This window comes from Pterocles gutturalis, unplaced genomic scaffold (genome assembly GCF_000699245.1).
Source record: "Pterocles gutturalis isolate BGI_N339 unplaced genomic scaffold, ASM69924v1 scaffold38404, whole genome shotgun sequence".
Classification (NCBI taxonomy): Eukaryota; Metazoa; Chordata; class Aves; order Pterocliformes; family Pteroclidae; genus Pterocles; species Pterocles gutturalis.
The window spans coordinates 1-24,090 of NW_010131991.1; the positions used below are offsets into that span (position 1 = coordinate 1).

The window sequence follows — 24,090 nt, forward strand, 5'->3', positions numbered from 1 at the left end:
CCAGTTCACCATCCATCTCACTACCCGATGGCGGTAAAACTAGTCTTTTCAGTGGCAAATAGCTGCAAGGTTGCGTTTGCAGTGATGTTTAGTACTCCCTGAGTGTCAGCATCTGAATATGTCCTCCACTTGCTCAAGACTCTGCAGCAACTTCTGATGCCTGGACTGATGGAAGGAGGTCTGGGTCCTTACTCTCTTTCAGTTACCTTGCAAGCCTGGCTGCGGTCATTAGTGCTTTAGTGAAAATAGCTGCCAGATTCTCGGCATATTGTCTACGTTTTGCCAGACAATACCCAGAACCTGGCAGCTGACCCGCTAGGGTGTGCGTGATTTGCCCATGGTTGGAAGGAGAGCGTTAGGGCTGCCCAGGGAGCAGGGCAGCTGCTGAGCTCAGGGGTGTTCCGCGCTGGAGAAGGATCTGGACTCTAGAACCTTCTTGGCTAAAAGACTGCTGAAAAGCTTACATCTCTGAAAAATATCTTACCTAGGACTCAATTACGTTTGATGAGATGGTTTTGATCAGTTCTTCTGAATACCTCCCCATGAAATGACTCCTGTCTTCTTACTCTGATAGCTATCCACTCTTGCTTTCAGATAAGACTTCTACTTCAATTAAAATTTAAATGGTGATTTGTTTTCATTATTGAGGTGGTTTCAATTATACACTGAGTTCCTGGTTTACTGGTTCATTTTGGCACTGGTCTGAATCAAACCACTTGCCCAACTGTTTATTCTCTTCCAGTTCAGTTGGAGAGTTCATTTTCCACAAGTTTTGTTTTGCTCAGTCTGTCTATGTACATTTATAACATTTTGTGTGTGTTTGCATACATTAATATTATATATATTTTATATGTTATGTGTATTTATATGTGGTTACGTGATTTTTAGTGTGCAGTGGTCAGAACCACTGTTGTTAAATGCATCTAACACATAGTCATCTTCAGTGTAAACCACAGTTTACTATGGTAAACACAAGACTTTCTTCCTGAAGGTCAATATTGAATAAGCGGCTTCTTTTCTTTCCAGGTATTCCCAACCTCTGCATGAAGAAATAGCTTTGCATAAGCATCTCAAACATAAGAACATTGTCCAGTATTTAGGCTCTCTTAGTGAGAATGGTTTCATTAAGATATTCATGGAACAGGTGCCAGGTGGTAAGTTGTGGGGGAGATTGGTTGGTTGGTTTGGTTGGTTTTTTTTAACATTGTAAAATTATAAAACCTATAGCACTGCAGCAAGATATATTTAATGCAAATATAATATTCTTTAATATATCTTCCCTAAATTGATGGGGAAAACTGTCTTCAAGGTTCTTGAGTCCTCTTATTGAGTATTTACATCGGATGTGCTGTAGACACAGTTTGGATCAGCTCTGTGGCACACGAGCTCCTTTTCCCTATGGATCAGAGATGATCTGTGGTCATCCAACTAGAAAGGCTGCAGCTAGCCTCAGATGGCTGAGCTCTCCTTGGGTACCTAGCACAAGAGAATGGCAATTGGTGATTGTTGCTTCTGTTTGAGACCAAAGAACTCTCAGCAGCCAGATGCAGCAAAGATCCCACTTCTTGAGCTTAGCTTTTTGAGAGACTGTGGAGGTGCTGGATGCTTATCTGCTGCAGCTGAAGCCAGTGGAGATACTGAGACTCTCTTTTTAATTACTCAGGCAGGTGATGATGCAAGTAAGCATTTTCCTGTAGAGGCCTTTGGTTATAGAAGAGGTGCCTATGCTTGGTTTGGGACTGATGTTTGTTGTTACTTTTTTTTCCTTTGGGGGAGAAGGCAGAATTTAATTAGATTTCTACTTTCACTTTTTTTGCTCTCCAAAATTATAGGCAGCCTTTCTGCTCTTCTACGATCAAAATGGGGACCATTAAAAAATAATGAGCAGACAATTGGCTTTTACACCAAGCAGATTCTTGAAGGATTAAAATACCTCCATGATAATCAAATAGTGCATCGAGACATAAAGGTAAGTATTTGCAGAGAATTAAGCCTGGTAGTGTTATGTAACTGCATAACCTTGTATTTGTCCTATAATTTAAAGACTTTTTTTCTGAAAGTTCTTCGTTGTCACATACCCTCTCTGCAATTCTGAACTGTGGGTTAGGTGAGTGAACCATTATTAATTTGAATTGCACCAACAAAATATGTTGTTTATTTTATTTTAGAAGAATTGACATATAGCCACTTAACATGTGATAAAGTGGATATTTTTATTTCTGTTTTCAGTTACATGATCGAACTTTGAAAAAAAGCTTATTAGAAGTGAAGATGATTGTGAATGGAGTATTAGCTCCTTTTCCAAGGAGACTGCAGATTAAAAAGTTCCCTTTAAAAAAAAAAAGACATTAAAAAAAAATCAAACCAAAACAAAAAAAACCCCACCCCAAAACACAAAACAAAACAAGAACAGCCTTTTTCCCCTCTCTTAGTATTTTTTAACTGAATTCCGGTAGTAGGGGAAGTTCATGCTGAGATGAAGTTTCTGATAATGGGATTACATAAGGCATGAACACTATTGATTCCTCTTTAACCTCCCCTCTTAAGAGCCTTAGGAAGTAATTGTTACTCACTAAAGAGTACATTGGAGAAACAGGCTGCGCAAGAAGTCTTAGATGAAGAGTCAGCAGAGAAAAATAATTGCTCTGAATGTTCTGTTCCTCAGGGTGATAATGTGCTTATCAACACGTACAGTGGAGTGTTAAAGATTTCAGACTTTGGAACTTCAAAGAGACTTGCAGGAATCAACCCGTGTACTGAAACGTTCACTGGTATGTTTCTAGAGGACACTCTGTTTCCTCACTCGAACTGTGCATGTAGGGTCAGAATCCACAGTTGCTGAACTTTCATTGACTTGAAATCAATCTAAAAGGTTGCTGCAAGAATAACTGTTTTTGTATACCTAATGTTAAGCTGTACACTGTACTTGGATGCACTGTTCAAAGAGAATGCTGGTTTGGAAGTTCCACTTGAGACGTGAAAATCCTCTACAACAGAAGAGCTGTATCTTTTCCTGTGTCATATTTGAGTCTGTCTCTTCTATGACCATGCCTTTTTCATCTTGATGATCAAAGGCTACCTTTTTTTTCTTTCATGACTGGCTTGGACATCCTGGCTTCATCTCCAGAACTGCTTACCTACAGAGCCTGTCATTAACTCAGTCCTCATTCGGCTTGGTATTTTGATTTGGATGTTAAATCGTGCAGTGACACTGCATTAAATAATTATGCAAAATGAGAAGTGACTGTTATTCTAATTCCCTCCTCTGCTCTTCCATTTCTCCTCTAAATGGAACAGAATGCAGAAAGATGCGCCACGTTGATTCCCATACTTCAGAAAAAGTGTTCATGTCGCTTGCTGTTTTAGGTTCAGATTTCAGGTTTCACTTCCTTTTCCTCTCTGGATGCAATTCAGAGTGATCTTCCTTATTTTAATCTCAATCTACAATATAGTAAATTAAAACTAAGTCTGATCCAAAGCTTATTGAAACCCCTTAATAATTGTAACTGACTTTGAAAAGCGATCAGATCAGTAGGTGATATTAGATGCTTTTAGCACAGGTAATGTTTTGAATAGTATTTTGAATTTTGTGTAGAATACATATGGAAATTTTTGACTTTTGAATAATAAAGAGTATTTTTTTTAACTCTCTCAATACTGTTTAAACCCCAGTGATTTTGTTCCTCTTGTGCTTTAGCTATCTCTTTGCCTCATTAGTGCACCTAAGTAAAAAAATGAGCATGTTTTAAACAGGCACCCTTCAGTATATGGCACCGGAGATCATAGACAAGGGGCCACGTGGCTACGGGAAGGCTGCAGACATCTGGTCTTTGGGCTGCACTATCATTGAGATGGCTACAGGCAAGCCTCCGTTCTATGAACTGGGAGAACCACAAGCAGCTATGTTTAAGGTCAGGCATCTTTCTTGTACAGCTCAGACCAATATTTGTAAACACAGGAAATCTTATGACTGTCTTGGAGAAGGTAGAGTTAGAGATTGCAGGAAAAGAAGATAAAGGAAATGCTTGGTTAGTGAGGATGTAAGGAAGTATGAGTTGATTCAGCTGAGTCATTTTGAAGAGAGTAGTGGAGCAATAGCAACTATTCAGTTGCCTGGATGTTTGGGAAAAAAAAACAAAACACACAACTGAGAAAAGCAGTTTTCTGCTTTGCGAGAGCCTCTACTTGAAATAGTGCGGTTTTTAAATGTAATTGTTTATACAGTTTGTAATAGGTTTTTTTTGTCTGAATCAATAAACTGGTTGCAGAAAGATAATATCAAAGCTTGAGGACAATATACCACTTTTACAATTTAAACACTTTTTTAATGCTATTGAATGTTTGGGAAAATAACACTGCAGGCCACTGTTTCTCCCTTTGTTTGTCTCAGGTGGGCATGTTTAAAATACACCCAGAGATTCCTGAATCCATGTCTGCAGAAGCCAAGGCTTTCATATTGCGCTGCTTTGAACCAGATCCTGATAAACGAGCTTTTGCACATGAGCTACTTATAGATGAATTCTTGAAGGTTTCAAGCAAAAAAAGAAAGTCTCCGTCAAAGCTCTCAGGTAAGTGTTGCTAAACTCAATCTGGAATTCTTCTCTTGTTGATAATACTGTTTCCTGAAACTGCTGATTCAGTCTTTAAGATGAACACAGCAGATCTCCATCCCAGGTGAACATCCACCTGTAACCTTCTGTCGTAGCAGCTTGCTGAAGAAACGCTGTTGTAGCAGAATTCTGTTATCATCTTGTCACAGAGGTGATTTATATAAATATTTCTAATAAGGTTTCTAAAAGACTCTTTATGGTTTTATGCAGCTTTTGTGGTTGCTTTTTTAAAAAAAAATTTGCATATGTTTTCAAAGAATGTTTGCATAGAGTACATTTTGTGTAAGGTTGTGTATTGAGCCTCAGGGGAGTTTTCTATGTGAGCAAAATAATTTTTGTCCCATAGCAAATATGCATGCATTGCATTTTTGTTGTTTCATGTACTCATTTCCTGTAGTGTTCTAAATTATGGAAAGTAACAAAGGAGTTTTGAGGGTATGAATTACACATTTAGGTGTGTGCATATATACATATGAAAATATCTTCTGTATACCTAAAAGAAATAAAAATACCAGGTAAAGGAGGTGGCATTGGATGATCACTTATAATTTGGTTTCTTCTCCTTTGGATTAAAATTAACTTTAAATTGCAATAAATTAGACTTCTAGAGATTGCAGACAAGAGATTCCAGATAGTCCATAAAAATGGGAAGAGAGTTATCCTTTAGACTATGCTTATTTTCTCAGTTAATTTCAGCACATTTGACTTTCTTTTTTCTGTGCTTTTCTCCCACAGTTCTTTCAGCTAACACAAATGGTGAGTTTTAACAAACTTGTCTATCAAAACATAACTGTGTAGATACTGTGGTTATCACTTATTCTGATATAATTTGTCACACGAAAATGTTGCAAAGTGGGTGCAATTATGCAAATAAGTTACTTTTGTCTGTTAGGAAGCCCTAATTCATTGCACAAATTTAAACTACTGTTTGTAATCCTACCAGAATATGGTTTAGTAATCTAGGCAAGTAGGTAATACAGGCTTGAAGAGATGCATTGTTTTTACAGGGCTGTTTAGTGGAAATTGGAACAGGAAACCAAATGGCTGTTTTATAGTAGCAATAGAGCCAAGGTTTGTGGAGAAAGATAACGTAGATTTTTATTCTATAACTGAGAAAAGCAGAATGTATTTGAGACCTCTTGTCAGGCCTGGGTACAAGATACTCTTCCAGAAAATGAACTGGGAAGCAGGGGGGCAGAAACCAACCACATTGTTACCTTCATTCTGAGTTGCTCTCAAAGTACATTTTGAAATGTGTGCATGTGAAATGGTGTGAATAGTTACTTGCAGCACTAATGTGGGCTGTGGCTTTAAAAAGTTCTGACTTGATATGCGTATTTGTTCTTAATCAAAGACTATGAACTAATTAAACTTGTACAAAATAATCTGATAAAGAAATGTATCTTATATGTTTTTTAGTATATATACTTATGTATGGGAATTTTTACAAGGGTATATAGTGACAGAACAAGGGATAATGGCTATAAACTGGAAGGGGGTAGATTTAGATTAGATATTAGGAAGAAATATTTTCCTGTGAGGGTGGTGAGGCACTGGAACAGGTTGGCCAGGGAAGCTGTGGATGCCCCATCCCTGGAGGTGTTCAAGGCCAGGCTGGATGAGGCTTTGAGCAACCTGGTCTAGTGGGAGGTGTCCCTGCCCATGGCAGGGGGGTTGGAACTTGATGATCTTTAAAGGTCCCTTCCAACCCAAACCATTCAATGATTCTGTGGTATGTATTGTATATATAAATTTATATATTTATATACACACATAGAATTAAGATTTAGGAAGGTGCTTGGATGACTTACGCTGTAGAAACATGTTGTTACTGATGAAAGTGCATACTGATGATGTGAGATGCATGTTCACTGCAGTAGTGAAGTTCTGTAAGTGAACTTGTAAAGAGCCCAGCATTTCTAAGCTTTTGAATAAAAACATAACTGAGTGATAACTCTGTTCCAGAAGAATAAGCTTTAGGTTTTTTTGTAAATTTTGGTTTTGATATTTTATATTAGTGTGGGGGAAGACCTGGAGTTTGTTTCCTCTGAAAGAATAACCTTTTCACTTAAGAACTGTCATGCAACTATTGAATTCTAATTTCTGAATATTCCAATATGAATAGAGTATCTTCGGAGTATATCCTTACCTGTCCCTGTTCTGGTGGAAGATACAAGTAGCAGCAGTGAATATGGTTCTGTCTCACCTGATACAGAATTAAAAATTGATCCATTCTCTTTCAAAACAAGAGCCAAATCCTACGGAGAAAAAGATGGGAAGGGAATCCGGTCCCTTTTTCTGAGGTAAAGAGCTGTTTGGCATTTATGTTACACAGTAGTGTAGGAATGTGTGCATTGGTGTGGTTTTTATAAAGTTTCTTTTCACTGAGTGTCTTTCATTCAGCATCCCAGATGAAAATTTTGAGGATCACAGTGCACCTCCTTCACCTGAAGAGAAAGATTCTGGGTTTTTCATGCTGAAGAAGGATAGTGAAAGGAGAGCCACCCTTCACAGAATATTAACTGAGGACCAAGAGAAGGTGGTGAGGAACTTGATGGACGCTTTGGCTCAGGTACAGTAATTTCAGAAGGCAGCCAAAATTTTATGCAATTTGAAGACTTACCTGCAAGTACATGGAACTTTTGAAATTACATATAGTAAAGCAATCAAAAAATAAAGTTTGATTAAACTAAAAGGCATACGCCATAGTAAGCTTTCACAGTTTATTGTTTTATTGGGGTTGTTAAAAATAGGCTTGCATTACATATGCCTTTGTTGTTTGTAAGTACTATACATATACCTGGATTTTAGTGCTGGCCAGACAACAGAAAAACAGGTTTTCATTATATTATATTTTGCTAACAATTCTCAGATGGGACTAACTGAGGCTGTCAGATCAGCTCATGTAAGACAGATCATCCCCAGGAGGCGATTATTTTGTTGCCCTTTTAGGGTTCTGTCTTCTGGCTGACGGGTTTGACAGAGGGAGGTTTAGGTCTTTTGGCCTTCTCTGGCCTTAGGTTATTGCATAGAAAAAAATGGGACTGATGGGTACACCATTGCCTTTTAGCCAACAGCCATAAAAGGGGAAAGGAGGGGCTAGGGAGAAAATAAATTAGAGCTATTTCTCACAGTAGTTGGGAGCACATATGGAGGGGAGGGCACATATGCAGGGGAGGGAAGACAGAGTAATAGTGGGAGCTACAGCAAACAGCAAAGTAATTGCACAATGACCCTTGGGCACTCCGTTGTGGGGATGATTCATTATGATGTATCAGTTCAGGAGGACACTGAATAAATTACAGGTCATGACCACACCGCTGAATGTTGCAGCACCATAATTGGATGACATTATTTTTTTGTTCTTGTTTATAATGCGTGTGTGTGTTAAGTAGTTAATTGACTCACTTCATTCTCAAGGTGAAGTATTGCTGGTCTAAAACACATTTGTATAAAAATGTGACAACTCATCTTCTAAAGATAGTACTGTTTAGAAACTGATGCAAGGGCATATGATTCTTATGCATGTACTACAGTTAATGTAATTGGAATTTGCTGCCATACCCATAAAAGAGCTTCTGACTCTTGGAGGGGGGGAACTCAGAGTTGTCCTGGTAACTGTAGAAAGTCTTAAAATAGAAGGCAGTAAGAGAGGCCCATGATCTGTGCTTTGCTAGGGTGTTGCTATAACAGACGCAGTTGTTAGCATGTGTATGAAAGGAATAATTGGTGATTGTGAGAGCTGAAACTCAGTCACAAGATCCAGAGAGGATGCTTGGTGTTTTGTTCCTTCCTCAGCTGGGGCTGGAACAGCCTGAGGTAGGAGCAGAAAGACAGCGAGCTGTGGAACCAAAGAGTTCAAAGCACGCTGTCTGCCCTTCAAGAGGATGCAGAACTCTTGACTCCCAGACACCGTTTTCTCCCTTGAGAAGAGGGACCCTGGTCAAAGAGTAGGAAGCTTACTCAAACCACCAGAAGGTGCTGGTAACTGCAGTCAAGGGGAAGTTGAGTTGTCTGCTTGTTATGTTGTACTTAAATGCATTTTACCAACAGATGGAAGCGTGACTTGCTTGTTAGGCTACATCAGTATTTAGGCTTTGATAGCACTTTTCCCTTCACAAAAACTTTTCATAAGAACAATTTCAACAAAGTCATTGGGTGTGAGGGCTAGGGGAAGAGAATGACCCTCCCAAAATAGGTCACCATTCCTTGTTAGGGAGCCATACTGGTTGCCCTGCCCCTAGCATGCCTTGACAGACTGGGATCTTCTAGTCCAGGGCTGCAGTGTGTTGTGTGTGCACGTGTCTGCCTAAATGGCTTTTCAGTTGTTTATGTGAAAAGGAGACCAGCTACTGCAGGACAGAGTGGGGGATCCACTTCAGTATAGCGAATCATCAAGTGAATTCTCCAAATCAAAGCAGATCAGGATCAGAGGCTGGGATCTTTTATGTCAGAAATTGCTACTTTAGTCAGTGGAATGTTTGAGTGCTTTAGAGCTTTTTCTTTTTTTTTTTTTGGTTTTTTTTTTGTTTCTCTCTCTCTTAAATAATCAAATTATCTTTACTTTATACTGATCAGAATTAATTAGCTATAGTTTTAACCTCAATTTTATTGGCAAACAGAGTTCTTGGTATCTAGCCAGCTGTAACATCCATGGCATAAAACTGGCAAATACAACAGAACCAAACACCATATGTCCTTCTCTTACAGAAATCAATGTTAGGTATCTTTAGTCTATATAAATAATTACTTCCTTCAGAGTAAGGATCTAATACTTCATGTTGAACAACTAGTATATTTTTCTTTTCAAGATTTGGAATTGAGTTTGTATTTAGTTGGCGTAACTTTAGAGAGTAAGCATAGTCCTCTGCTTCCTAGTTACTTATGCTGATTATTCTGATGAATGCTTTTGAGCTTTTTTGATACTTTGGTAGCTCATGCAAAAACACAAAAGCTTTTAAAAATAGGCACATGAATATTTATAATAGAAAGGTGAGAGATTTGTATACCTGCTCTAAGAATATGTAAGTGTAAAAGTTCTGTATCAAGGGAGATTACATAGGAAAGAATGAGTCTCTTTCTGAGCCTTCTAGGTAGCTTTGACTAATCTTTTTTTTTTTTTTTAAATGCTGCTGTGCAAGTTTGCATGTTGTCTCTCAGAGGTACTTGGAAATTAGAGGCATTGCAAATATGTATTTGTTTGCAATTAAGAGTAATTTGTAGTATTCAGTACACAGTATATTTGTATCTTTTCACTCTTGTGCAATGAGACATATAGAATATAGTGTACACATATACTTCAGCAACCGATGTAAAACAAAGTCAGCTACTTGCTCATCAAGTAATCTGCCTTAACAGGGAGCTCAGCGATAGAGTTCGGTGCTGCTGTGGTTATGCTGCTACTGTTATCTGACCTGCAGCTGCACCTTTCCCTTAGCTGTATCAGCAGAGTTTCTGAAAATCCATATTGCCAACTGATGTTATTGGGCAAAGTCCCTCTGGGTGTAAGTTTCAAAAGATGGCTGTCAAAACTATTTATTTTTCTCTCTCTTCTACCAGGGAGCCGAAGAGCCCAAGCTAAAATGGGAACATATCACAACGCTCGTTTCCAGCCTCAGAGAGTTTGTACGCTCCACTGATCGTAAAATCATTGCAACCACTCTTTCAAAACTGAAACTGGAGTTAGACTTTGACAGCCATGGTATCAGTCAAGTGCAGCTTGTGCTGTTTGGTTTTCAAGATGCTGTAAGTTGTCATCTTTACAAAGAGCTTTTGTGCACCAGAACTGCCAAAAAAAAAAAAAAAAAAAAGAAAAGCTAGAAGCCAGAAACAAACAGAACTTCCTTAACTTCTATCCAGAGTTACTGAAACAATAACATTTGAGGGCTTTGAAACTGTAATAACAAAAACCCAGCCCACAGCCATGACTTGGTTGGGTTGCCATGTGATCCTTTGGCAGGACACAGACTCTGAACATAGCTGTTGAGATTTTGCTGATTAAAAATCTAGAAGGTTCAGCATAGCTGTGTAAACATTATGTCATAATTCTAAAGCAGGAAAGTCTTTTTTTAAAAAAAAAATCTAATTTTAGAGGGTTTTCTGGTAAACCAACGCTGAATGTCAGGTTTTTATCTTACGTAAATGCAGATCTCTTGAATTTGACTTCTCTTATAAACTAATACATAAACCACTTAATGCCCCCAGTAGTCATCTGTCTACCTTATAATATTGTATTGAGTTCTTATTCTAGTATTTTTGGTTAGCAGATTTCTGCTGAACTAGACATTTTCATTTCAATTTATAGTAAGCAGGATAAGAAGGAAGGTTACTTTTCTGTCAGTAATTAATTAATGCAGAATTTATTATTTCTACAGTGAGCAACCACACATGTGGATACCCTTTAAATAGCTAGTTTACCAAACGCAAATGTCTTTTTCTTTCCTACGCTATGTATTTAAATGTTAGTTCACAAGCAATTAGACTTCATCATTAAGATGAATAACCAACATGGGAGGGTGCAGCTGTGCTGGGCATAACTTGTCCTGACTGAAGTCGTGTATTAAAAATGAAATGACAATTCAAGTAGGCATTTGAGGTGGATGATTCTGTTCTAATTTAAACCTGGGACACCCTGACAAGTAAAAGAGCTGTCAGGAAGGATTGCGTAGCATGTAAACTGTTTGTTGCACAGTCTACACTGGCAAGAATTAGGTGGTGTTTACAAAAACCTAATGTGTGTAATGAGTCTGTAAAAGAGAGGTTTCTACAAATGAAAGTTTTCTCACTGAGTTTTCACTTTGAGTACGCTTCAGCTCTCCGTTCTACGTAGCCTCACTTTACTGTTTTGACACTTGGAAGAAAAAACCAAACATGCAAAGTAAAAAAAAAAAAAAAAAAAATTGAGGGGGGAAAAGTAAAAATATCTGGGTTGGTTTTTTGATGGAGATGTTGCTGGGCATCAGTTGTTTCGTGGTAATTTCCTGAGTCATGTTCTTTTCCATAAAAATTTTACCCTCTTCTGTTAACTTCATCATTACAAGATGCTGGTTTTTAACTGATAAGTGTCTCTGATTACTATCTCTCTACTTATAACTAAGATAACCCACAGAAAGTTCAAAGAAAAACTTTTCTCTGTATGTCCCCAGTCTTAATTTTTTGGACCTACATTGGATTTCTCTAGTAGAACACTAAAATCCAGATCAGTATCAAGACCTCAGATACTGCAGAGCCTGGGATATTGGTAACAGTGAGGGAAAGTAATTCCCTTGATCTCAGGACTTAATAAGGTAATCTCAGGTAACTGGGTTTAATAATCACAATAGCCTCATCAGAGCAACCAAGAAAAAGTGGCTTCGTGCTGTAAAGCTGACAGCACCCCAAGTCCAAGCGCAGTGTCCAAGTGCCATCTCGTGGCCGTTGACAACAGAATCAAGAACACAGAGGTACTGTGGTGGGTTCACCCTGGCTGGCAGGTCCAGGAAAGCCCCTACCCAGTTTCTCCTTCACTCCCTTCCAGTGGGATGGGGGAAGGGAATCAGAAGACCAAAAAGAAAACTTGTGGGTCAAGATAAAGACTCTTTAATAAGTGAAGGGGAAAAAAAAAAACCTCAAACCAAACCCAAACAACAAACCCCACAAGTGATGCAAAAGCAATCACTTGCCAGCAATAGACTAACACCCAGCCAGTCCCTCATCAACGGCTCCTTCGGAAAAACTACCCCTCCAGTTCTGTTGCGGAGCGTGATGTCCTAGAGAATGGAATATTTCTTCAGGCAGTTCAAGTCAGCTGTCCTGGCTGTGTCCCCTTCGAGCCTTTTGTCTACCACCAGCCTGCTGTGGGGCAGCTTAAGGAACAGAGAAGGCCTGGAGGCTGTGTAAGCTCTGCTCAGTGATAGTTAAGACATGGGTGTGTTATCAGGGCTGTTTGAGTCACCAGTCTCACAGTGCTGAGTTTGAGTCACACAGCACCGTGTGGGCTGCTGTGAAGAAAATTAACTCTATCCCAGACAAAACCAGTTACAGGTACCTACATAAATCACTGCATGAGTGAATACTTTTGCTTTGGGGCAGCAATAATAACATGATTAATAGCATTTATTGACTCTTGCACATCTTGAGGGCATAATTTGTGTAACTTCAGTCATTTTTTACAGAGAGGTTATCACAATGTGAGAGGATTAACCTAATCTCTTTTTTTTAGGAAGACCTGAGCGAAATATCCTCTTGCCACATGTTTTAGTTAAGCTGTAGTTGCTACTCTTTTTATAAAGCTTTGTGTAACTTAGTTTTCTAAATACAGTTACATTTGTATCTTCCTGCAAATTCTCGAGTTCTGCTTCTACACACTCTGTTGCTTTGGACTGCTTCAGTGCCTGGAAAACAAATCCAAGTCTGTTTTGTGCTGTTGCTGCTGACTGTGGCTAGGTATTTCATTGTAGCACTGTCACCCCACCTGCTTCTCCCCTGTCATTTGGGAGTTGGAAAACAATTCCCTCAAGGTAGAGACATTCTTGCAAGTGTCATGGAGCATCCGTAGAGGCACCTGGAAATATGGCTAAAAGCAGTTTGAAAGCAATTCCTGTAGGGAATTAGGAGCAACCCAGTGTAGAAAGCGATCCGACTGTACAAAGTAGAAGGAAAGAGAAAATGGCACAGCATACAAAAGAAATCCCCTGACTATTTAAACTAACGTTAACTATTTTCTGAATCAAGAAGGAGTAGCATTACATTAGTTCTTTGATATTTCCTACAATTGTACTTTAAAATAGATAAGTATTGCTCAGAGCAAGCAGTGAAAATGATGCCAAAAAAATAACAAGATTACTTAGCTTAAGTTACAAGCCTTTCATAATATGATCCTTGGTGTTTGCCTTGCTCCCATTCTTTTTAAATTTATCTCCACACCCACGAAGGCTAAATAAACTTCAGTATCTCAGTCATCGAAAAACACCTAACACAGGAACCTAGTACTTGATAAAAAAATAGAAAATATTGCATGACTTTAATAAAATGGTGGAAGTTGGCAGTTTTGCTATTTTCTTCATTTAATGACAGCATGAAATGGTTTTAATCACCTGCTTTGATACAGCATCTGTAAGTTCAAACACTTTTTATAATGTTGTCATGTATTATAGTTTTAAGTTGTGGAGGGATGTAGCATCTGAACTGAATTATCTGATGATAGGTCAATAAAGTTCTCAGAAATCATAACATCAAGCCACATTGGATGTTTGCATTGGACAGCATAATCAGGAAAGCTGTGCAGACTGCTATTACTATTCTGGTCCCAGGTGAGTAATTTCTTAATACTCAGTAAATATTTATTAGCTGATCTCTTTAAACATGCTTTAGAGCTGTGATTGTGATGCTTCACTTAAGATTTTTGAAACCACCAGTGGCCTTTTTCCTGTTCACTGTCTGTTTTGCAACTCAAAAACTAATCGGTGTATTGTCCAAGTTATTTTGGAAAGCACCTTTCCAAGGTGTGTAATCTGAACAACCCTGCAATGCAGTGAGCAGTAGTAGGCTAAGGTGCTCTGGGGCCCAGTTTTTGAGGTGCACAATGCTGCCTCTTGAAATCTGAAGGACAGACCACTTGCCAGCACGTGTCAATTTTGGAAGGTGTTTTACAAAGTGCAGATTAATGATGTGCCTTTTGGAGTGCTCAAAAGTAAATCTCTGTCTCCTGGTCAGAAGCTGTCTAAAGGAAAAAAAATATAAAAATCTGTAGTGTCTGCAGTTTGAATATTGCATTTTGAATGTTGTGGAAGTAGAATGCATGGCTTAGCTGAGGGAAGGAGTCTGTAGAAGAAACTGTAGCCCATTCTGTTATTACTCTACTTATTCCTATTCTACTGTTACTCCACTTATTCCCAGAGGTAGTTTCTCTGCTGCTTCTTAACTTCTAAGCTTGTGATTTCCTTGTTCCCTACAAAAAGAATTAATGGTGAAATTGTCAAATATATGATCTAATGCTTTAAATCTGAAGTCAGAATACTTAGGTTCCTGTTTTCTGCGGTAGATTAAGTCTTAAATTATCAACAAGGGGATCTGAAAATTCCAACAGAAGTTAGAGCCTTCCTGTTCTCCTTGGTATTTTCTGTATCCCCAGTGCAGCCAGCAAGGCACAAATAGGGTTTCTGTGTTACTTTCGAGTCATAAGGAAGATCTGTCTTTTTAGATTAGAACATTGAACACCTTTAACAGGCTGTAGAATAGGAGTACTGTGGAATTCCCCTTTAACAGATGATTCTTCCCCCATACAGCAGTATCAGCATTAATTGTACATGGCCAACCTTCAACAAAAGCCTCTGTGTAGCTTTCAGGCACTGTTCATCTGCCTCTTCCCTAAGTGCCTTCCCCTGCTTCTGATTGCCCTCCCCTTGCCTTTGTCTGACTCTTCTTTTTTTTTTATTTTTTTTTTTTTTGTTTTTGTTGTTCCCCATGAATGATGTGAAGATTTATCTGTGGCCTTGACACTTCTAAGTTATGGGATGTTTTAGGAGAGATGATGTATAGTTTTACTGCCTGGTGGTGAACAATGGCAAAGTGAACTTCTGTTCTTATTAGCCTAATGCAGAAGTTCAAAGCAAAGTCAGACATATTTGCCTAGCAATATTTGGGTAACTGCTATATAATAAATCTGCTTTCTTTAATTTTGAGGAAGCACAGCTGTACTGATTTTAGTATGTTCAGCCTCGAAAAAAGTATGTACCATTGAAATTAAGAGGATCAAGGAACAAATGTCCTTTTTGTAAAGAAGAGAAATGTACTTGTTATTTCTTCAGACAAAAACCTACAAAAACCAAGTGTGATTCAGGAAGAAAGTATGTTTTGGTGAGGAGACTAAAGGGAGTGCTCAGCAGTAGGAAGCCACAATTGAAGGAAGAAAGGAAGAAAGATTTCTATTAGAGATTAGTTAGAATTAACAAACAGATGTTGTTGTAATTATTAATAGGTTTTGTAGGAGTAGAAGTTCTTGTATACATATCTTGCATACCTGGTAAGCTCTGGTAGGTAAACAGGGAGTAACAGAAACCAGAGTACACATATAGCTTTGCATCCGCAGTTTGTGGATGTGCATAATTTCAAAACGGGCAGTATTCTCTGATACGTAGAAGGGAAGCATGCTGCTTTTAGTTGTCAGGAAAGGGGTCTGTTTGTTATTTCCTCTCTATACCTTTGGATACAATTTTTTGGTAAACATTGTGTTCTTATAATGAGTGAATGCTAACTATGCCAGAAGAGCGAAAACAGGAATAGTTGGATATAGGAGAAGTAATGGTTATTTGTTTAATTAAACATTTCAGATCAGACACATACGACATTACAAACCACTGAGAATGGAATAAAGCAAAAGAACGTACTTCTGCTGCACATAGTACTTCAGCACAATTTGGCATTAAATGCTAGCCAAATCTGGAATCCTGTTCATCCAGATTTTTGTTTTATAGAGCTTTTGAACATTCAATAGGCTGAATAATAATCAGCATAAAGTAAGATGCTGTTATGGTCTGAGGGGGTCTTAAACCCCTGGAAAATATAATCTGTTCTCTTGCTACAGAAATTTCAGGTCTGGTTTAAGCAAAGCTGTAGGATCATCTGTAAATAGTCACTTAGGTCTGCTTTTGTTTTAGTGTTTAACTAATGTTTAACATCTTTAATGTTTTTTTTTCTTTTGCTTATATTTTAATGTTACTAATAGAATTGAGGCCACATTTTAGTCTTGCATCTGAAAGCGATACAGCAGACCCAGAAGATATAGAAGTTGAAGATCAAGATGAACAGCCACAGAATCAAACCATCCAACAGCCTCGCATTGTCATGGAAGATGCAGTAGCTACCTCAGGTGTCAGCACACTCAGCTCTACAGTATCACATGATTCCCAGGCTGCTCACAGATCCCTGAGTGTCCAGCTGGGCAGGCTAAAATTAGAGACAAACCGGTAAGTCTGGACATCAGGAGACACTAGCCTACTTGGGACAGTATATATTGTTTCACTTTTAAAATATATGTGGTAGAATACTAGTGATAGTATCAAAATTCCATAGTATGGCAAGTTGTTAATTTAAATGAGGGTCATTGTTTAGCTATGACTGATCACTTGTATTAGTTTTATTCATTTCAGAACAATAGTGATGCAAGTTAAGGTCAGTCTTGATTTCAGGTGCCCTTTCAGGGAAGGTCTGAAAAAATTGAGCTTACTGCCAAGCTTCTGCTTTTTCTCTCCTTCATATGCTGTGTCTGGCTGATGAATGGGTGTTATGTTTTGTTTCCATTAAGGCAGAACTTGCTGTTCTTTTCTATAGTTATTCTTGGGGAATGAACTCAAGCTAGTCAACAGCCACACATGAACTCAAGGAACCTACTTCAGACTTGTTTTGTGTGCAGAATTCACAGCAGCAGGATCTGTGCTTACCAGCAAGAATTATCTTTTTATTAAATAGATTTTGTTCATCAGAGAAAGAGATGCGTTGTTTAAAAGAAACAAACAAAAAAATTGGATATTGGATTTTTTCAGAAATATACATATTCTACTTTAAACCTGAGAAGTGGTTCTTTTGGGGTTTTTGTTTCTTTAAGAAATGTCAGACACAAATCTGTCTCTGTTATTTTATCCAAATAATTTTCCATATAATTTTGTTTTCATTAAAATATACCAGATAGTTTGCTTAAAGTAGATATTTTAGCTTTTGCAGCATCTTATTTGACATTGGATTTCCTACTGACCTCAGTAAACTCTGAATATAACCTTGATAGAAAGGGAATGTCTTCAATAAGACCGTTGTTATGCTGCTAGAACATTCTTTGTAGTTATTGTTCCAATTTAAATTAAAAGGTTAAATTGCACTTTTAAATGTGTCCAAGAATTTTGCCATAGAGTAATTCATTAGACTGCACTGTTTTTAATAAAGTATGGTATTTTTGAGCTCTTATGTTACAACTCATTTTTCTGTTTGTGATGAACAGTGAGAAATACTTTGATTGCCTTATTTATACACTTAAATAAATACATAAGTAATTCAGGTTGGCTCCCTTTACTTCCCAGGTTTATGATAGGGAGTAGCATCAGAAGTGGTCAATTTGTAGAGGCGCTGTCTTCCTAAGGCTCAGAAGTCAGTGATAGGTTTATGAGTGTGTTCTCCATGTCCAATTTCTCTGACCAGGTTCCTGCATACTCATTGTTCACAAGTCCTCCTTTTTACTAAAATGCTTTTCTAAAATAACAAATTGCAGCAGTTCCTCTTTCACCCTCCTCTTTTCTCACTCTTCATATAGCACAGAAGGGTAGGCACAAAGTATCTGGTATGTGAGGAAGGGACAGCCCTTGTGTGGATGAGAATGTTATTTTCCCCACTTAAGAAATGCAACCATAAATTTTCACCACATTTTCATCAGAGGTCCGCCCTTGTCATACCTTTGAAAATGTCTGCTGGAGAGCTGTGAACTGGCATTTTTCCTTACAACAGATTATGTCACAAAGTTTAGCCCTTGGTTTATGAGTCACTTCAATACTTGTTCTTCTCAGTTACACAGCTTTGTTTAAAAGAGAATGCTGGCTGTAGAAATTCCACTGACATTTGGTCCCATAGCATCTGTTTAGTGGGTGGATGTATATATGGAGGCTGGTGTGTTTGGGGCTTTTTTTTTTTTTAAGAGAGCTATCGCTTTAGGAATCAGTGGATGTTTATGCATTGATATAGGTCATAATAAATCTATAGTGAGAGGATATTCCTATGAAGGCTGAAGAAGTCTGTCCTTGTCTCTGTCCACAAGATCTCTAGTTTAAGTGTAGTAACATCTTTGCTTTCCTGAAAATTTGAGACTACTTAAGGAAATGTGTGCTTCCTTCCCATGACTTCACAGGTTATTGGAGGAGTTGGTTCAAAAGGAGAGAGAATTTCAAGTCCTCTTACATCAAGCTATAGAAGAAAAAGATCAAGAGATCAGAAACCTACGGCTTAGGTCACAGCCAATAGGTAAGTGAGAAGAGTTTTCAAAGAAAAGTTTCATACTGGCTATAGACGAAGACAGTGGCAGCTAAACTTCTGTTCTTTTTATTGAGCCAGTCTCAGCAAAGATGCTTCGCTGTGCTGCGTCTGGTGGGGTTTGCTTTGAAGTAAGAATGTATGTTGTGGAAACAAATTACTGAATTTGTTAATCACAGTACAAAGAACGGTATGATTTAAATATTTTTGATTGTGATTATATGTAAGAGTACAAGGCTCATATTGTACAGAATAAATATTATTTCTAAAGAGGATAATCTAGTATGTGTAGGTATGTGTTCTTTGAATTACAGACTGTTCCAGTTGTTACACAGAAAGTTCAAGAGGATCTAATCAGTGAGATGTAAACACAACTTAAGGCTTACTGAGGGAAGCTGAGTTTGATATGTATCTGCCCTGAAGAAGGTGGAATTGCTAGTGTGGTTTCATGTTTTGGTGTAATGTGCTTCAAAGAAGTGTTGCTTTCCAAAAGCAGCTGATCCTCAGTCTAAGGCGTTGCCTGTGCACCAATTGTATGAGTTATGCTGAACTGTTTAGTTAAATTGATGCAACAGCCTTGGTGTAGAAACAGTTACAGTGAAACTGATGTGTCTTGTACTAGTAAAGTTATTTTCTGAAGAGGACAGAAAATGTCGCTGTATCAGTGTTCACACTACTTTAAATGTGCTCCTAACCAAGTAGAGTAATTAGTGTATAACTGTCTATAAACTGTAATTAAGTGTGTGCTTTGGGAATTTACATTTATCTTTATGGGGATACTGGTATTCTAAGCTTGAAGGGAAAGCTCACTGAAGAAAGCGCTTCAGCAGTCACAAATGACAAGAGGTTGCCTTGGCAACACAAAACCTTTTTCTCAAAAATGCTTGTTCTAGATATTCCTGGCTTGTCTGTCTGTCATCATCGTTCCACTGGCACAGGGACCGAAGACCCTGATCTCATAAACTGGCTGACCGTTCACGGAGCTGATGAGGCCACGATAAACAAGGTAGCAATGATTCTCTGACACAGCTGCAGTACTGTTTTGTGACTCCATGCAAGATATGAAACCTTTTAAATTACTTTAGCACATTTTCAGAGATGAATGTGTTTTCAGAGGATAGGAAAAAGTCGTGAATATGAAGGCCTTCATAAAAATATTGTTAATGATTCCTATGTCTGATTAGGAATAAGGGAATAAAATGTCCTGGTAAACAGTATTGCTTTGGTTCATAATTTTTTAGTGTCTTTACACATTGCAGCAGTTCCTGCTGATTATACCCTGAATACAGGATACATGTTCACCCTTTGCTAACTGTGCTGAGGTGAAATCTCCTGAAGTAGATCAGTCTGCTCTGCAGCAAATTATATAATGCTAGAGGTGTTGGGCATCTCAGAATTTCAGCTGACTTAGGAAAACCTGCATGTAGTTATCACTCCTACAGATCAGATCAAAGGTTCCTTGAAATTCAAGTACATCAAACGTAGATGCCACTTTTGAAAAGGCAGGTCTTAACTGTTGTTTTTAATTTCCTTATGGATGAAATGTGGTATTAATTACTCTCTAATTTGTGTTCATTGAAGTCTGTGACTCTGAGATCTCAGTGATAACAATAAAAACACCAGTTGACAAAAGGTTTGAATAGCTGTAAAAGCATTACACCTTTCAAGTTGTGCCTGGAATGCCAATGTGGAGTATACAGTATAAAACCCAAGTAGTTTCACTGTATTTCTAGAAACAAAGTGGATTAATCTGTTACATGTACCACATTTTGGCCCAATTTAGGTTTCTTCTAAACTTAAACTTCTATTTTTTGTAGTTCTTGGCTGAAGACTATACATTAATGGATGTTCTCTGCTATGTGACACGAGATGATCTGAAATGTTTGAGACTGAGGTAATGCTTCACACTTAAATGAACAGTACTGAGCAGCAGTGCATTTTGTTACATGAGCAAATACCTGATACTAAGCTATTTATTGGATTGTGTGGTATTAATTTAAAATAAGAACAGTTTCCAGTATGTCTTTGTATACTGATGCAGTCCTGATAAACAGCCGATACTGTTTAAATTTTAAAATAAGCTTTCCTATTAAAGGAAAGCAAAGGAAAATTTTTCAAGTAAAGCCTTACCCCTGGAGACACTAGATATCCCATTAGAGCCTTGCTTTTATTTTAAAAGGTAGAGATGGAAGAACTTTCTGTAGTTTCTCATGATCATCAAACTTCAGGAATACTATTCATGGACTAACACTAGATTTCATCTAATCATGCGAGGTGTGTGGGTCACTGCAGAACCAAGTTTAAGTAGAAACAATACAAGTTAACAAACACTTGTGTGTGTGCACAGTCAGTTTAAAAATAAATTACTAAATAAAAATCTAAAAAAAAAAAAAGGCGGGTGGTAAAATTTTTTCATATCGACACTTTTATAATGTAGAAAGTCTGCTGTAGGTTGTGGAGGTCCTTTAGAGCAGAAGTCTGAATTCCAGAAAGCAGGCATCTGAAAAGTGGAAAGACTGCTCTGTACTGTAATCAGAAAAGAACTCTGTTCTCTATTTGAGTATCGCGTGTTGAATTTCACCTTTGATCAGCCTTCCCACTGAATTTCATTGGTCAAAACCAAAGCAAGAAAATCAGAAGGCGCCTAAGTTGGAATGCCTTCAGGCTGGAGAGTACTTTTGTACCTGAGCATCTTTACGTTTTTTTTTTTACAGAGGAGGAATGCTATGTACGCTCTGGAAGGCCATCACTGATTTTCGAGAGAAACACGCCTGACACTGAAATTTTTCTTCACTTCTCTGCAGAGAAGAAGAAGTTTCCTTTCAGCACAGAGCAGGTGTGCTGTCAGAAGGACTGTTGCACTTTAATCCAGTATTTGTTTACCAATGTTAAAAACACTGCAGCTTACTGACTGCTTTTCCAACTATAATCCATAAGGAATCTGTAAACAACATGCAACATTATTTTACTTTAAATGTTTTTACATGCAAGTTTTTAAAAAAATAAATAAATAAAACACAAAAAAAACCATTACCAACTCATGGAATATTGTAGTTAAAGTAACCAGATGTTAATTTCATGAAAAACTGATTTAAGCTTTCATGTGACTGCACATCACTGGAACAAAACCAAAATGTGACAACAACCTCTCAAGTTTCTCTTTCTTTGTAATATATCTCAATAATCTGTAGTAGAACTTCATAATTTCAATCGTAATTAGATATTTTTCTTTTAGTGTGCAAGACCTAAAGGTAATTGTTTTTACCTACTGCCCTACACAGTTTAATATTGTTTATTTTTGGTAATTTAAGTTCTATGGTGCATTTGTTTTAGAGTTGTTTATGTACTACTGAACTGTACCAGTTGCACACACCTAAACCACAGTAATGTTAGCTTGTTCTAAAGCTACCTCTGACGTACACAGCTGAAAATAAAAAGAACCTAAGACTTACTTTTTGCTATATTTTTGGATTTTTAATAATAAAGGTGTAGAACTAGAAAATATTGGAATAAAAAAAGAAGAAAAAATCATATTGAGTATCAAGGGAATCTTTCTGACACATGTTAAAGTTACTGTAATTTGAGTTTGATTAATCATAGCATTGAATATTTTCTCAGTTTTCCTGTTCAGTCTAATTCCTGTACTGACAAGCCAGGGCCAAACAAAATTCTTCTCTTTGTGCTCTTGCCTCCATCCACTGAGTAGTCATTGTGGCCTGTTTTCTTCTGGTTTTGTTTATGCAATATGGCTTTTCTCATATTCAGTGAAAAAGGATGGTGGGATATTCCCTGTCCACCCACTCTCATTGTCACGCCAGCCTTCTAGCACCAGGTATCATCAGATTATTGTGGGGCAGCTGCAAAAAATTCCATTGTGAGTAAGACTTGCCTGGACAGAAGCTGTTTCTTTCTTCATAAGCCTTGGTAATCAGGGAACAGCTTCTGCCCTGAATTTTTCAGGTCTAGCCAGTATTTTCAAAGAAAACTAAGGTTTTTTTCTAAACATAGACATGTTGTCCTAACATGTATCTAGTGATCTTTGCTGACTAAAAGCCAACAACTATGTATTAAAAAAATAGGCCAAACAAAGAACAGTAGATTAAATAATTTTAGTCAGATTTTTTTACTCTGAAGATGGTTCCACTGATGTTTGGGCACAGATAGATTCAACTTGTTCCAAAACATAACTACATTTCAGAAGAAACATAGCAGAAGAAATTGTTAAACAGTAGCTATTACAGCAGAAAATAGAACAATTTCAAGGTAGTATTAAGCACTGGAAAGACCAGTGGTGGAGGTTGACTTTGAAAACATAAAGCAAGCAAAATAAAAAACTCTACTCATGGAAAAGTGACCCTAGGACAATGAACTCCCCTAGTTTGATTTTTGTGTCAAACAGGATGCTCTATCAGTCCATGACTATAGTTTGAAAACCTCGGATTTCATGCAGCATGAATAGACCATAATGTAACTGCATTGCTTTATTTGTGTGTTGATACTTTGCAGCCTGTTCTCTATTATCTATGACTCAGGGTGCTCAGTAATGCCAGCTATGTGTAATAGAAGGGAGTGTGATCGAGGAATCATTTTAATGTCTCCACCAGACCTACCCTGCCACCAGCTGAGAATTCCTGTAGTGTGGCCTCACTAGACCCCAGGTGGCTTCTGCAGAGCTGCTCAGAAATCAGTTCTGTAGTCTCAGCTGTAAGATTACATCAAGTACAATGCATGCCTAGTCTGGGACAAGTGTGCTTCTACTACCTGAGAGGTCCTGAACTGGGCTGAATGTGGTTCCCTGAACAGCACAACTTATCCATCTGTGCACAAAAGCATATGTAATATCCCTACTTCAGGCTACTTCATACAGGTGGTGCGAGACACATTTACTTTTTATATCCTTAGAATGTGAAGAAACATTCTGGAACAGGGTGCATCAGACACGTCAGCCTGGGCTTCCTCAGCCTGGCTCCCTGAATATGCTGGAGGATTCCTATATGGACCACAAGTGAGGGATTTGAGATTATGTTGTAAGGACACATCATGTTATAGTGCAGGATTTTGCCAAGGGCAACCTTTTGACTATAGGGTATACCACTCCCTTTGAGCTTGGATAGCCTCTTGGTCCTTCCCTAGTGCTGTTGCTGACAGAGACACCTTTCCACCCCTGTTAAGAGAACCAGGCAGAATGCAGAAGTGAAAACTTGACCAAGGCAGTGCCAATTTTGGAGTCTCTTGCACCTTTCACAGCATAGAGCCCGGCCTGTTCTTGTATCACAAACACTCTTGCCCAGAAACCACAAGGCATGTTTATCATCCAAGCCTCAGCGCCTTCAGTTTTAGAGCACAAATAGCTCCTAGTGCAACAAAACATTCATCCTTGCTTCCCTTGGAAGAAGACCTCACACTGTGAACTTAGCTGTTTGCAAAAGGAGGGCGTTCTGCAGAGTGGCAGAAGTTTGCTTTGTCCAGTGTGCCACACGGAGCGAGCTGC

At 38.1% G+C, this 24,090-nt stretch overlaps 1 protein-coding gene across 1 annotated transcript; it reads left to right on the top strand.

Moving 5' to 3' along the window:
• Positions 1–1,026: 1,026 nt before the first annotated feature.
• Positions 1,027–22,045, top strand: LOC104458912 (mitogen-activated protein kinase kinase kinase 5-like; the record flags this gene model as incomplete). Its single annotated transcript, XM_010080776.1, has 15 exons — positions 1,027–1,154; positions 1,833–1,969; positions 2,666–2,771; positions 3,754–3,911; positions 4,391–4,568; positions 5,346–5,366; positions 6,736–6,913; positions 7,014–7,182; positions 10,170–10,355; positions 13,795–13,900; positions 16,315–16,555; positions 18,478–18,590; positions 19,493–19,605; positions 20,417–20,493; positions 21,314–22,045. Coding segments are annotated over 15 exons (1,972 nt in total), but the record flags the coding sequence as incomplete, so codon positions are not given.
• Positions 22,046–24,090: the final 2,045 nt, after the last annotated feature.